This window comes from Colias philodice, chromosome 8, assembly GCF_061535455.1.
Source record: "Colias philodice isolate Cphi_HAF_F1 chromosome 8, ilColPhil1 Martin Lab GWU primary, whole genome shotgun sequence".
Classification (NCBI taxonomy): Eukaryota; Metazoa; Arthropoda; class Insecta; order Lepidoptera; family Pieridae; genus Colias; species Colias philodice.
In genome coordinates this window covers 3,275,112-3,291,256 of record NC_143093.1, presented here as the reverse complement: position 1 = coordinate 3,291,256, position 16,145 = coordinate 3,275,112, and the positions used below count along the sequence as shown (strand labels likewise).

At 33.0% G+C, this 16,145-nt stretch overlaps 1 protein-coding gene across 2 annotated transcripts in view; it reads left to right on the top strand.

Moving 5' to 3' along the window:
• Positions 1-16,145, top strand: part of LOC149486400 (uncharacterized) — a 55,113-nt gene that overhangs the window by 11,957 nt on the left and 27,011 nt on the right. For both annotated transcript variants that reach the window (XM_089698052.1, XM_089698051.1), the window contains exon 2: positions 10,819-10,948. In XM_089698052.1, coding sequence (XP_089554178.1) covers positions 10,819-10,948 — 130 coding nt within the window. The remainder of the gene's footprint in view (positions 1-10,818; positions 10,949-16,145) is intronic.

Genomic DNA, 16,145 nt, shown 5'->3' with positions numbered 1-16,145 from the left:
CACACTGATTTATACATAAAATATGTTTCTATTTTACTCACCTACTCATCGAAGAATCGGCACGAAGTTTGCATAAGATTCTGAAAGCTTTCATAATTCTTGATTACATTTTTAAAGTTACCTCAATTCCAAATTGCTTATATCTAAGAATAGAGTATAGACTTCCACCATAATTATTGCAATACAGTAAAAGTTCCTTATTCGCGGGTAATAGGTTCCGTAAATGTGCCGCGAATAGAGAAACCGTGAATAAGGAATGGTAATTTGTATGGGGTTATAGGGGATACGTTCTTAGGTGACGAAATAAAAAAGCAATTACATAAAGAAAACAGTTTAATTTAACCAAACATATTTATTAATTACCATTTAATTAGGTATTATCTTCAGGTTTAGGCAATTGCTTGTCACTTTTTACTCATTTTTCATTTTTTTTAGTCGACATTATAAATTCGTAGTTGTAGTTCAAGCGTTTACTAAGGATAACGAATGGTTTTTATTTAGGTAAATACATATATGTATGTACCGATGTACCGATTCGATCCGCGAATAAAGAATTTTAGGCCGCGAATACAGGATTTAGGTCGCATTTTTTCCATCCGCGAATAGTGAAACCGCGAATGAAGGAAGCGCGAATAAGGAACTTTTACTGTATTTGAAAGCACAGAACAATTTTATAAAGTACTTAATGATAAAATTTATCTTCCTACCAACTTACTAAGAATTAAGTTAGTGCAGAATTCTGATGTGGCCATTTTCTCAGTATTGTTTGACTTTACGCCACTCTGCGTTTTCGACATTGCATATATTCATTCAATTAAATATTAATCATATTAAATTAAACAATCACTTATATAATAAGTTAAATACTAAGTAGAAAGTTGTAAAAAGTATATAAATAAACAGAAACATAAAATCTTTTTTAGTATGACTGAACTATTTTTTTAATACCTACTGTTAAATATTTCAAATGCATTTGAGTTCAATATCCTTTGGAGAAGAAAGTCTTTATCTCAGATAAGATAATACAAGACAACCTAAACACGACAAGGCAAGTATTTCCCTATACTAGATAATGTCTTTAAAATCAGTTTTCTCTATACTCCGAATAACAAGTATCAAACTTATGTATGTAACTTCACTTACTTGCTTGAAAAGTGCAATACTAATACATATTTGGTTATATTATTTAGGCTATTTCATTTTTACGAGAAAATTATCTGGTTCCTCACTAATTCTAGTCGAGGCTAATACTGAGTAATTAAGCCATACAAGATATAATTATAAGATCGCAGCTCTAGGTCGCTTGTTTCTAACTTAATTTGCTTAGAATAATGTGCTCGCGTGACAATACTAAACACAGAGTGAAATCTATCACGACAAGATTCAAATCTTGACTCTCTTTTACAGAATGACTGTGACATGAAAGTCGATGATAACCTTTATTGAAAAGATACGATCTAGGAAGGTGATTCCACTGATCTTGTTGAGATGTTCAACATGGTTTAATTACTCGGAACATTAAAGAGGATAAAAGGTTGAGGAAAGAAATGAAATATGTTTATTTGGTTATTGCAGATAAATCGAAAAGATATTAGGGACAGAATAGTAGTTTATCGTGTAGGTATTTTAAACTGATGTCCAGAATTTCTGAATTAGAAGATGAGTTCAGTGTTTTACTCGAGTAGGTACGTATTGTCACAGACTAATAATAATATATGTACTACGTATTGTTACGGATTGCAACGCAAATCCGTCCACTCTACTGTTTATCCTTTATTATTTTAATCACTTATTAGGTAGATATAATATTGTTTATCGTGCACTATGATACATACTTAGGACTAAACCACACTAAACTAACTTCCTACCTCTGAAACTATAATGACTTTTAAATAGTAGTACATAAAATATCATTTTGTTATAGTCTATGATATTGTAAATAAAACAAAAATACCAAATATAATCTGATCTTACCGCTTAAATTATTTCGAATCGGTATCATAGCGTGCTATATTTGCACTTGATATTTTATTTTATATCAATACTTTTTTATATTGATACTTTCTATATTGCAATAACGAGTTATAAATGTATATTATAAAACGCAATAATGCAAGATCGAGTTACGGCAGATGCTACCTGATCGCGGCAGGTGTTTTTATCATTCCAAGAACGTCTATTTTATATTTGAGTTGCTGTTTTTGTTCATTGATATTTCGAATGAAGATTATGTGTCGTATTAAATAACGCTGATTCAAAGATTTTAATTTTTAAATATTTCTCGAAGCTAACTTTCAAAAAATCTGTCTCGGTATTGAAAACTTTAACATTAAATTAAGCTACAATTTTAGTACGTATAGTGAATAATGGTACATATTCTATAAAAAATGGGAGAATATTTCAATAATGGTTGGTGCGTTGGTATTCATGTTATTGTAAATAAAAATAACTGTATCCATCATTTGTCTCAGTGGAACCCTGCATAGTGCATACCTGGATCAAGTAGTTTCATAGTTTCTTTCAAAACAATCATTTCCACATTAAAACTTAAACAATTTATAATTAGTACAACAATCCTAATATTTAAATAATCGTTTCCAACATTAACGAACTGCGCAGTTAATCTCAATTAATTCTTATTCCGCTGGTAGTTAGCTCATCTGCCACAAACTTGTCTTGTAGGTTTTTGAACTACAAACCTTGGTCGGAGCCATGTGCCTTGCATCCTGCACCCATCATAACTACCCGTGTGCGTGTGTGTACTCTGTAATTGTGTGTGTATGTGTGGTGTGTATGTGTGCGAGGCGTCGGCATTGCAAGGTGAACGAGAAAACAGGACGAAGCCGACCTTTTAACTCGTGTATGAAGTATGAACAATGGGATCAGGTTTTCCCGGCTGACGTCTTGGCTCGCTTATATTACGTAGCTGAAATATTTTTATATACTCACGTATACGGCATATGTAAGAGGATATTATATTCATTTTATAGGCAGTAAATTTATCGCTCCGCGTATAGATTCCGCTTCATACAAAAGATATCAACGGGACTGAATGCTATTTTGGTTTTTATTGACTAAATTTAGAAACATACGTAGGTATATTGTTCGCAATTAATTGATAAAATTAATTGGTAACTTGCCGAAATAATAACGTAGGTTCATAAATAACTAGGTATGTGAGGACAAAAAATAACTGCGTTTTTGTTGACAACTTGATTGTTATTTTATTGTGGGTATCGTTTAGTAATATGGTGTCAATGAAACATTCATTCGTTTGTCCAAGGTTATTTTTTCAAACAAAATAAGCCTACAAGTACAATGTTCTATTATTATATGAATACGTTTTTTAATTATATTACGAAATTAATATTGAATACAAATAATTATACCTGAAAAATGTTTAGCTAGTGGCACAGATAATATATAAAATATTTTAAAACAGCTGCTACCTACTCTTTCTTCAACCATCTTCAACCAACTTTACCTAGTGGGTAAATAAGTTAACAGTAAATTTGATTTGTAGGTTAGATTCGCACATCTAGTCATTATAAGATCGTCTTATTATCTGACAATATGATGATTATTATATTAAATTCACGCATCAATTATTCTAGGAACACTCTCACCGGATAAATTATCTTAATTTGATCACACGCGAATGTATGTGAAAGTATACACTTATAATAATCATCTTTTATAGCGAAATTCGGTCGCACAAGACTTATATGTACTTATAGTAACGTGAGTCTTAGATATTGCATATACATATATACCTATTTATTTTATTATTTTATACAGGGTGTAATCGTTAAGTGTGCACAGGCGATTATTCCGTAACTATTACAGATATGATTTTTTCATATCTGTAATAGTTACGGAACTTTAAACTGATATCGAAAGTAAACCTAATGAGCAAAATAGCCATAATATTTTTTTTTAAATAAAACGAGAAATAACGTAGATAGGAATTAATATATTCATAAGGCAATTTTGTTAGTAATTATTAATTAGTTATTGTAGATACATTCGTTATACTGTATTTTCTGCATGAAGAATAAATTCACACACGATCCATATGTCTTACACAACCGATGAACCGAGTTACCCAACAGTGGTATAAGAATTGATACGTAATTATCATTTGGCAAATATCGTGTTCAATACTCGATTGTTTACAAATCTTCTCAATTTCGTAACAGGTTAATTAGCAATACATTGCTACTTTCTTGGGTCTTGATTAACGTAACGTATTGATAGTATTAACTACATATTTGAAAATTTTGTTTTGGATTTGTCATAAATTATAATTGGCTTTAATTTGGCTGTTAAAATAATATATACCTACAAGTTACAACCGATTTAACAGCTTTTTTTATTTTAAATAGGCTATTTGAGAATTCTAGATAGGTATGTAAGTGTTATTTAAAAACAAAATGTTGTTTTTATTTTTAATAATGACCACATTTTCATTTGTTTATCTTTCCAACCAGTAATAATAATGTTTATAAATATTGTTGACAAACATAGCCAATGTTTTTGCGACAAATCAAAACGTTCGTTTTTGCTCACAATTTATTGTACTATCTATACGACAGTAACTTTCCAGTTATAAGTAACGTTGTATAAAAAACTCCTGAGTTGAGGGAACGTCGCGCATGGATGGTTGATCGTTGCCGTCTTCTGTCTGTTTTTCAATACTTTTTGTGGTTACAAATAGAGAATCCAATCCCGCATCAAAATCGCGATCCCGCAAGCCTGCGGGATTAAGTTCATCAATCCCGCGGATCCCGCGGGATTTGCGGGATTGATTTTAATATTATTATTTTTGTTTCATGTAATTTAAAGAAAGAAAATACACACAAATATTTTTAACTAGATTTCCACCCGCGGCTTCGCCCGCATTTTCAAAGGAAAAACCGCATAGTTCCCGTTCCCGTGGGATTTCCGGGATAAAACCTATCCTATGTGTTAATCCAAGTTACCCTCTATATGTGTGCTAAATTTCATTGTAATCGGTTCAGTAGTTTTTACGTGAAAGAGTAACAAACATCCATACATCCATACATCCATACATCCATACATCCATACAAACTTTCGCCTTTATAATAGTATTAAGATTATTCTTATCAACATGAAGCAAAGTTATCACTTATATTAGAAATTAAATATAATGATGTTTAAGACAATACAATATTCACAATATTTCACGTTTCATATTTAGATTTTTATTTGAAATAGAACATATTCATTGGTTTTAGAGGCATTTAAAATCAGCTTTTTTTTTAAATACTTTCGAAGAAATGATAAAGTATCTTACGTTTCATCTTTTAGATTTGATCTTATCTTGTTGCATAAATAGCCAGAGGCGGAAAAATCACGCTCGGCTTCCACACTTGTAGGCGGAATTGACTTCACTTATGTATAAACAGCTTCCAAATACTTCCCCCTATTCCCTCCACATTCAAAAAGTGTCAATATCAAATCAGTTGAATTATCTCGAGTGGGTACACGCACAGCAGATCTAGACTCTGCCACCCATTCAGTACGCGCAAAGCCCCGTGCGCCGTAGGGGAATCCCCAGTCATAGAGTACTGGAACTGACATTGATTACGTTCGGTTCCGTCCGATTATAGTTCCGATCATCGTCTGAGCCTATTTTTCTTACTTTTTTTCAATCCCGCGAACGTGCGGGATCCCGCCAAGGGCGGATCCAGCTTTAGTGCCAGGGGGGGGTCACATAGACGTGGTCAATTTTCAAAAGCTATATTTTGGTAATTTAATTGATACGTAGATTTAAAAAAAAATGGTCAAGTGCGAGTCGGATTGGCGAACCAAGAGTTCCGTACAAACATTTTTATATGTTTTAATATTAAATTTATGCTTTTTGCGATTTTTCCTTTATCTGTGCTATAAGACGTAAGTTTCTATTAAGTAAATAAAGATTAAAAAACAAGATTCTATGTTCACGGGAAGTACCCTGTAGGTTTTGATTCCTAGCAACACTTGCGAATGTTGATAAGCATGAAATGTATGTTTTAGCAATTTTTCCTCCATCTGTGCTGACATTGCTTTCAACCAAATTTCAGAACTCTGTGTTCACAGGAAGTAGTACAATACCTATAGATTTTGATTCCCTTGCGATAATGTCGAAATTTGCGATAATTTACGGCATAAATGGCTGCATCTTTTGATTGCGTTGGCTTATAAGTTTGATTTTTTCACAGCTATAAGGAACCGTAGATTTGAATATTCGGTATGAATTTCAGATTGATACCTCCACGCGTTCCTGAGAAAAAGGGTCTTCACAGGCAGACAAACTTGAAAAAAAACTTATATATTTTTTGCAATTATTCCTGTATCTGTACTATAAGATGTTGCTTTGTACCGAATTTAAAGATTCTGAGTTTACGGAAAGTACTCTGTAGGTTTTGAGTTTTGATTCCCTTACGAATGTCGAAATTTGCGAAATTTTTGGCATTTACGGCTGTATCTTCTGATTCGTTGACATAGAAGTTTGATTTTATTATAGCGTAAAGGTATTTTAGACTTGAGTTTTTGGTATTTATATTAAGTTAATACATGTCATGAGTAACAGGGTTGTTAGTTAAAAATTTTTAAAATATTTTTTTATATTATAATCTAAGGAAAAATTCATGCTTTTCGCAATTAGTAAACAAAGTCGTTGTCTCTGTGCCTATGTCCCTATGTATGATTAATTCTTTAAAACAACGCAACGAATTTCGATGCAGTTTTTTTAAAGATAGAGTGATTCAAGAGGAATAGTATATAATTTATAAGGTTTTAGAGAAAGCGGGCGAAGCCGCGGGCGGTAAGCTAGTCTGCGTTAGAAGACGTTTGATTGTACTAAATTTTATGACTCTGTGTACTCGGGAACTACCCTGTAGGTTTTGATTTCTTAGGGAGTGTCGAAAATTTTCAGCAATTACAGCTTTTGATTGCGTTGGCTAAAACGTTTGAATTTTTCACAGCATCAAGGGACCGTAGACCGATTTCGACATTAGCAAGGGAATCAATACCTGCAGGGAGCACCCTGTCCCGTAAACACAGTCTTGAAATTGAGTAAAAAGTATCGTGTTATAGCACAGATGTAGTAATAACTGCGAAAACCCTAATTATTTAATTAAATTAAATAAAAATATATTTTTAAATAATTTTAAACTTACAATCCCTTTACTCATGAACGTCAACATGTATTTAATTGATATTCACATCAGAATTAGGTCTATAATAACTTAAATCTGTTATTTAATTCAAATTCTATGTCAACGCAATCTGAAGAAAACGCAATTAGACCCGCATATTCTGTAATTCGCAACTACTTGCAAGGGAATCATCAATCAAAACCTACAAGGTACTTCCCGTGAACACAGTCTTGAAATTTGGTTAAAAGCAACGACTTAAGCACTTACAAGCACAGATAAAGAAAAAAAACCTTTAAACAAAATTGTAAGATACAACATAATGAAAAAATATGTTTGCTCGGAGTCCTCGGTGCGCGAGTCCGACGCGCACTTGGCCGATTTTTTGTTGTAATTTGACTGTATTTTATAGTGTTCATTTGAAAAAAAAAAATTGCTATTTTATGTCTTATCCACGAAATGGGATATTTCGATATTTGAGGTTTTGTGTGAAAAGTGTAACAGCAAAAGTTGTAGAAAAAAAATTAATTACATACAACTTTACCATTACACTTTATTCCGCAGTTATAGTTTTTTTTTTAAATCGAAAAACCTGTTATTTGTCCTTAAATTACGACCACAGGTCGACCCTAATAAACTTTTTCTATAATTTTTGTTATATTCTCTTCCGTTACCGTTTGTAATTGATTTCATTGTTCTATATTACTTTTATGTCTCAAAATTCAATAAAAACATCATATTGAACAGTATTTATTTGTTAATTTAAAAAAGTTAGTATTAAATTAGTGGTCCACTTAGGTCGTGGACCTAGCCCAGGGGGGGGTCATGACCCCGTGACCCCCCCCCTGGATCCGCGCTTGGATCCCGCATGAGTAATCCCGCATTTTTGATCCCGCAAAAAAGGTGCGGGATCCCGCGTTTGCGGGATTGGATTCCCTAGTTACAAATTAACTAGTTGTGCGTGATTTTATCGTGGGAATCTATTGGTTACGTAGATGTGTTGCGATGTTAATTAATGTGTTTTTGGTTACAATTGATACGTAGGAATGAGGTTGTAAAAGGTTTCGATGTCAGGAGTTATGAAATTGAGTTGTTAAGTTTAACAAATCATTGATTTCTTTGTAGAGGGTATTTCTGCTATTTCATATGATGTACCGATGTTAAATTTATTTTCATAATTGAGATAATATTATAAAACGTAGTTAAAATTTATTTTAAATATTTTAATACACAAATAAGAAGTTCTTAGAATTTCAATATCTTATAAAAACATCTTAGCATCATGAATGTATTTGAAATAATAACAATCATTTTACAATCAACGATCTAACGTCTAAACTCTACTACTAAAAACTAGGCACCTTACACATCGTTCGCATAAACGCATAGTTCGTTCAATGAACTGTAAACTTGCATTTTGCTGATAAACACTGCATCACCTCACCCCTCTCATCTGGAAGTCATCAAGCCTTGTCAACCGGTTTCACCGTCTAAACAATCCAACGATCTATGAAAAGCTGCGTATTACATTACGCCGTTCATATGGATATCAAAGCAGCGATGCCGCACATATGCGCTATGTATGTAGCAATGTATCACATACTATTATTAGTATCATATACAATAGTTTGCTATTGAAGCGGCTATCTAACGCGTAGGAGTCTCGTGCTATCCTTATCGAGTTCTATGAAAACAGGTGAGACGCGTGTACAGGAAGGAATTTTGCAAGTGAAGCCGAAGGTTTTACAGGCCTTAGAAATGGACTTGACGTATCATATGTCGGTATCTATCGACATGTGTTGAATACTTTCATTATGACGAAACAGGTAGAATACATTATTCGAGCTGTTTATTATTCGTGACAGTTAATATTTTTTGGATTCATATTTAGAAAGTACCTATCGCGTATCTTGAATTAGTTTGTGAAAGTGCAAACATATAAAATATATAGCCAGTGTTTCGCGCAGCGGCAGCTTATTTGGAGACAAATACATAAAAGAAATTATACTTATTTGCGCATGGCGAAGATTTATCATCTTTATTTCCTGTAAATAATAAAGATTAGCGCAACAGATGTGAGATGCATCTGCCTCGTGTGCCCTATATGGCGACATGAGTTCAATTTTCATTGACATTCTTCGAAGTACATTTGAGTATGCATTTTCTTATGTTTTATTTACTTTAGATTTTAAGGTAGCGTGCTACAAGCGAGCTACAAGTAGGTACCTATGGTCAATGTGTCAATATGGAAATATATTAAAAAGAACTGGAAAAAAAATATTCAGATTTTCTCGTTATTGACATTTGACAGGTACCTATATAATTTATTCAAATTTAATTCCATAAGCCTAAAATCGCATTACAATTTACAATATATCGTCAATGAAGCAAACAAGAATTTTTCTCAGAATATTTGGTCACAAAAAATGAGTCAGCCTTAGCAGCGTACAAAATTTATGGAGAAACAAAACAATTTAATGAATCAAACTTTTTCCATACATAATTGAGGATAAGTCAATTCACGGTATTACGTTTCTACAATGTTGAGAATGAATGGAGTAGAAATCGGTATTTCTAATGAGTGCAAGTTCTCACGTTGGAATTGAGCACATTCCGTACATTTGACGACAAAGCTTACTTGAGGAAGAACGTTACGTCGACACAATACGGTCGTACGAGAGAAATGCTATTGTCTATAAAGATAAAAAAGTAGGAACCTAAATAATGAGGACACGCTTTTATTAAGCTAGTTGATTTAAAAAACAAACGTCTAGACGTAACATTATATTCACGCTGTGAAATTTTTTATCTGTGCGCTTTTGCTATGAAAGCGCGCCAATTTTTTATTTTAGTTTAAACAACGAAATGGACATGCGGTTGTTATTTTTCGCAACAAGTTCAATTTAATTGCTGATAACTGAACCAGTTTATCCAGTGTTTTGAAATATAGATTAAGTAATACCTACACGTCAAACTACAGTTCTTTTTACGTTTTTACAAAAAATATAAAAATCGTAATCGCACCGTTGTTAACCATTACTTCGCAAACATGATATTGTATGAACGTATATGAAGAAATTGTAAAAATTTAATAAAATTTATATATATTTTAACTCTCTCCTCCAGATTTAATAGTCAAATAAAAAAGGTAGGTACATAAGGTAATATAAGTTGTTTCCTTTAAGTTCCAGTCTCCTAAATATTAATGCGGTCCACCCAATTTTCATGGACCGACATGATGGAATGTAGAAATAAAACTGGTTTTAAGGAGTTAATCTGTGTACGAGATATTTTCTACTGCAGCCTTGGGACTCGGAACGCGGTTAGATAAAGAGTCTGTTTATAACCTAACTGGCCCGTTAGCTCTGAGTACATTAATAAATCTCTAGATTAGGATAGGTTTATAGGCTTACCTTAATCTGTTTAATTTAGTACCTATAACTATGTAAATACCTGTATATCTATAAGTACCAAATTGTTCATAAACTGTAAACAACTCTATCTTTATAGTGTTTATCATTTTGAGTTCAGATCTTTGTACATTATGCTTGTAATTTTTGCATACCCTTTCAAAGCAGGTCGTACCATACCTGATACCACAAACATTGTATATTGTACTTTATTCCATTGTAATAATAATGAAACTCGTTTGTTCCAGACATACGTGACACAGAACACAGATATAAACTCTCAAGCGATCCTCGAGAGCCTCAACAACAAGTACTATTTCTACACGCGGACGCGAGGCTTGTTCCGAATCTGCTATCCCAAGGAGCGACCTCCTTCTGGTGAGTACAATACTACTTTGTAACTTCTAACAAAGGCGGAAGCTTATATGGATGATATGGTTTCGTAAACAATGTTTCTATGAAAATCTATAAGCACTCTTATGCATTTTTAAGCATTTGATATGAAATTAAATATCAAAATCTATAAAATTAAGTTTTGGGTTTCAGTTATAGGAATTGAAATGTTTAAAACGAGTTTTATTAATCAAAATATTTGACGTTTTCTCTTGTATATTGTACCAGTGGAATTCCACAAAGTAACATCATTTGACATTTACCAGAATTTCAAAAGAAAACGTTTCATATAAGCTTGCATATAAGTAATGATGGCTCTAAATTTTTCTTACTGAAAATGCCGTTTCAAACGTTATTTTCGTGAACACGTTGAACTGTTATAATGTGATGTACTTCGAGTAAACTAACTGAATAATTTTATGGCCTATTTAATAGCGACGAGAGGTGCCGTAATCATTTCATTCATTACCATAAACACGGTTATAAAGTACTGGACATGTTTTGTCGTTTATTAATTGTGTTTTGGAAAAAATTGTGAATTAAAAAGGTAGATAAGGCAAGTTTCTAAAAGGAAGAGGATTAGTTATTACCAGGAGGAAGGTGTGCCTTCCTTTTTAGTAAATCAATGTCTGCTAAGTGCTAATCAACATAATTAACACAAACTTAATAACACAAAAATATTTACGATAGTTCTTATTTTAATGGGTTTATTACATGGATATTAATTATATTTAAATGGACAATGAGTCAAGAATTTAACGTGATAATATAATGAGGTTATTTTCCACGAATGATAATTCAATTTTCCTCTTCGGTATTTAGTTCTCTAGTAACTTGTTATTTGTATAAAATTTTCATAAACATCTTGAAGCGTTTAATCGATTAGGTACCTAATTAAAGTATTCATTGCTAAATTTTGTTGAATGTTTAATGACAAATTGAAGTAGAGGTACTTACTGCTTTTGTTTTAATCGTAAAAATATAAGTATCTGTTAAAAATAGAAATCTGATGTAATAGGTAACTTAAGGGGGCGCATAAAGCAAAATAACCAATCTTCTATTAGATGATACGTGTAATATGCAAGACCAAATCTAAAAAATAAAATATTTATCAAACTAGATGATATGTTCAACGATTCTGTTTAATCAAAAACATAAAATATTAAAATTTACTCGATAAAAAAAATCACCAAGTTAGCTCTAATTTTCACACTTTTACGTTTTCTACTTGACATGGTAATACTTATTATGATTTTTTTTTCATAAACAATTATATTAAAACATTTGCAAGATATTTGTCAGAGCATTTTGTGTAATTACTTTTAGTTTTGGTTTTATCTGCGATAAACCACTTTTGGCGCTCTTTTTTTCTCGAGATAAACGTTTGATTTTGTCACGATAAAAGTGGTTTATCGCAGATAAAACCAAAACTAAAAGTAATTACACAAAATGCTCTGACAACTATCTTGCAAATGTTTTAATCATGGACGTATAAAAAAAGACGGACGGTATATCGCCTAAACATTGAGTGAAGCCTAGTAATGGCGGCGAAACATCCATGTGTGTGTGCCATGTTGCCATGGCAACAGCTGTCCTGATGACAATGGCGGCTGTATTTTTTTCTATAAATTTTGCCGTAATAATTTTGTCATTAAAACATAAAAGAAATAACTTGCTTCCCTGTGGAATGTAATCCCTTGTGTTTTGTTATTTAAAATTGTACTGTTGCGACACCATTTAACCACGCAAGACGGCATTTTAAATATTTTTTGTGAAACAGTGACGCAGTTAATCAGTCGGTAGTTCACGACGTAATGGCGGCCGACTAGCTTACTATGGTGAGAGTGTGTGCGTGTTTATTGTCTTTACACGATCGCTAGCTTACTATGGTGGCTTCACGTTGTTTGTTCGTAATACGGCGTCCGTCTTTTTTTATACGTCCATGGTTTTAATATAATTGTTTATGAAAAAAAAATCATAATAAGTACATATTACCATGTCAAGTAGAAAACGTAAAAGTGTGAAAATTAGAGCTAACTTGGTGATTTTTTTTTATCGAGTAAATTTTAATATTTTATGTTTTTGATTAAACAGAATCGTTGAACATATCATCTAGTTTGATATATATTTTATTTTTTAGATTTGGTCTTGCATATTACACGTATCATCTAATAGAAGATTGGTTATTTTGCTTTATGCGCCCCCTTAAATAGCTGTTATATCTGGATCTTCGTGAATTGTATTTAGCCGGAAATTTGTGTCGCTTTCAAGGTTTACTTCATTAAAGTAGTCCGATGAAATAGATATCATCGGAAACTAAATCATATCTTAGGTATTCATTTTCGCTTTTGTTATTTCGAAATTTTAATAATCATGTATTTTTGAACGTATCAATATCAAACAACTATACTTACGTACTCGGAAAACATTAATTAAATGATACAAAATCTTTCTTAGGATACATTTATTCATATAGAATTTATTTTCATAAATAAAAGAGTATCTAGATTACTTGATTGATACATACCTATTACCTACATACTACATAGGCCTATCTTTCTAAAAGGTCGAGCAATGTTTTCTAACACTCACTATTCCACTCTCTACATCATAATTACACCTAGGTACTGTTTGAAATGCATCCCACTCAACAACGCCAATTACAATAATTAATTGGCATTTTACGAAGCTCTTAAGTACATAAAATTAACAATCGTGATTTATTTAATTGCACGTACATTTCATGGCAATGATTTGACGCTATTGGAGCGAAAAGCGCATAGCTATAAGAAACTGGTCTAATGGTCGGTACAGGAATGTACGGTACCATAGTGCAGCCATGATGGCTACAATCAACAATGTGCTGTTATAATAATGAAATGCCGCGAATTCCTGTAAAATTTACCGCATCGCGTGACACAGATGAGTCCATTTGAGAGACTTATTAACTGATCAGTGTAAACTGTATTTGAAAACGTTATTTATGACATTATAGCGTACAATTATCGCCTGGATCGTAAAATAGAGATAGTGTTTTATAGCGAAATTCCATTTTGTTTTTCAAGAAGGAATACTTCCAACTTGAGTATTAACAGAATGCGACAGTAAAACAACATCTTGAATAATTTTACCTCTTAATTAAGTTTCGATCAATTGGCCCTGTCTCACCTAAATTTTTACTCTTACCATTTTTCCTCTTTTTTAATCTGAATTCATCCACCCATTCAACACCCTGATAATAAATATGAGGTCTGTAGTTATTCCTGTTTATACCTTTATGCAGAGTATTGACATCGTACAAATGACCCGTATGTGTCTGTACTATGCCAATTTAAATTCCTGCATACAGATGATGCCATTTGCCTCCATACATTATCTCTATATTCATACCATTCTATACACAATACTAGTGTAATTTACTGTACAGAGATTCTATGAAATGGTTAACTATTAGATATAAGATACTCAGTAAATAATTACACGTCCGTAGATTAGAATCTACATTGATTTCAACGCTGGAATTCCTCTTATTTATCTCTAACGTTATTTGACTTACGCAAATTTCTCTAGAAACCGGTATGAAAGGCATTAAGATATAGCTTTAAAACAAATACCAGGGCATGAACTATAAACTGGTGGTTTTGGTAGTTCGTCGTACTCGTACATTTACTCACAATTATAACTTCAGTTGTAAGTAAGAATGAAAGTGGCGATTCGACCTTTGCTGGTACAAGTGGCCTCTTCAATGTTATACGCGTTTCCGCTGGGTCACGGAGCCAGGTTGTATTCGAAAGTGTGCTATAATTACACATCGTATATTCAGTGTGAGTGTAGTATACCTTAACGGGTATAGTGTCACTTTTCAATACGAGTATTTGGGACGCTCTATAACTTAATTGCTCTGTGAAGGTCTAGGCTGTGTATCATACGTGCTATGTATGAGGAAGCACTTTCATGGCCGGATAAAATTGTGTGAATAAATTTTATGCATACATAAATTGTTGATGCGAATTTAGTAAGGTATAAATAGGTTGAAAACACGCAAGTGACCTAAGTTGAATATCTACCAGTTAATATACTTAGAGTATTTACATTCTCAAAATATCATATAATTGATATTTAATGTACTTTTTACTTAAAGGCGACAATGTCTAAATTGCCAATAAAATATTTCTTAAGTTTGCCTCAAAATTCTAATTTTTCAACATTCTGTGTCACGGATATCGTGCGACATCTATTCACAGTAAGGCGATCCTCACACTGCCCCGCATCACGCTGCATGTTGCATGTCGAAGCACCTACGCGCGTTCCTGCGGGAGTGCAGATCTGCATCATCGTGCGGGTTTTTTGCGCACTCACGCGCGTAGGTGCGTTTGAAGATTCACGCACGGCGGCTCTCATTTATTCGCCGTTCTCTGTGGTGGTCGTACAATACTGAGCATCACGACGCGCGGCACTGCGGGATTCGGTGTGCCATACCTTGCGTCTTGCCCCGCACCTACGCGCGGGGATGCATGTTTCTCCGCGTGTATGCGCGTGATCCGCATGTACGCGCGTGGTTGCATTTTCAGTGTGTTGGACTGTGCGTGTTTTCTATACAAACGGAGATACTTACAAGTAACGTTAAACACGCAGTCACGCAACATGCAGCGTGGTGCGTGGCAGTGTGATAATCGCCTTAGTAAGTCCAAATAAGGCTTTAAATTGGAAACTACTTTCAACGCATTGCCTTTTGAAATTAAGTTAATTACCTATAGTGTCGAAACAAAATACCTATATTTTTTATAATATCAAGATTCAAGAGGTTTTGTAGATTATAATGTTTGGGAACACAAACTAAAACGAAGAAAATATTAAAATGAATATTTTTCCGTCTTCAATTTCCATACAGAATTTTTACATAATCTATTTCATAATTTTTCGTATACCTAATTTGCATATAAATTCAAATATTATTTAACAGTAAACGCAGCAACTACCTACAAAGCAATGGTAAAATTAGTTATGCCTTCTGTTTATGGAGGTCGAACCTTGACCTCCGTTAACTTCTTAATATTTTGACAATGCAGTCATTATCTAAGGTTTTATTGTTTTGATTGTATGGGACAGGAAATCGTCATTTCATGCCTACGCTTGAATTTGTGGAGGCTCGTATTAATTGGTGGCCTTGAGTATTACTAGC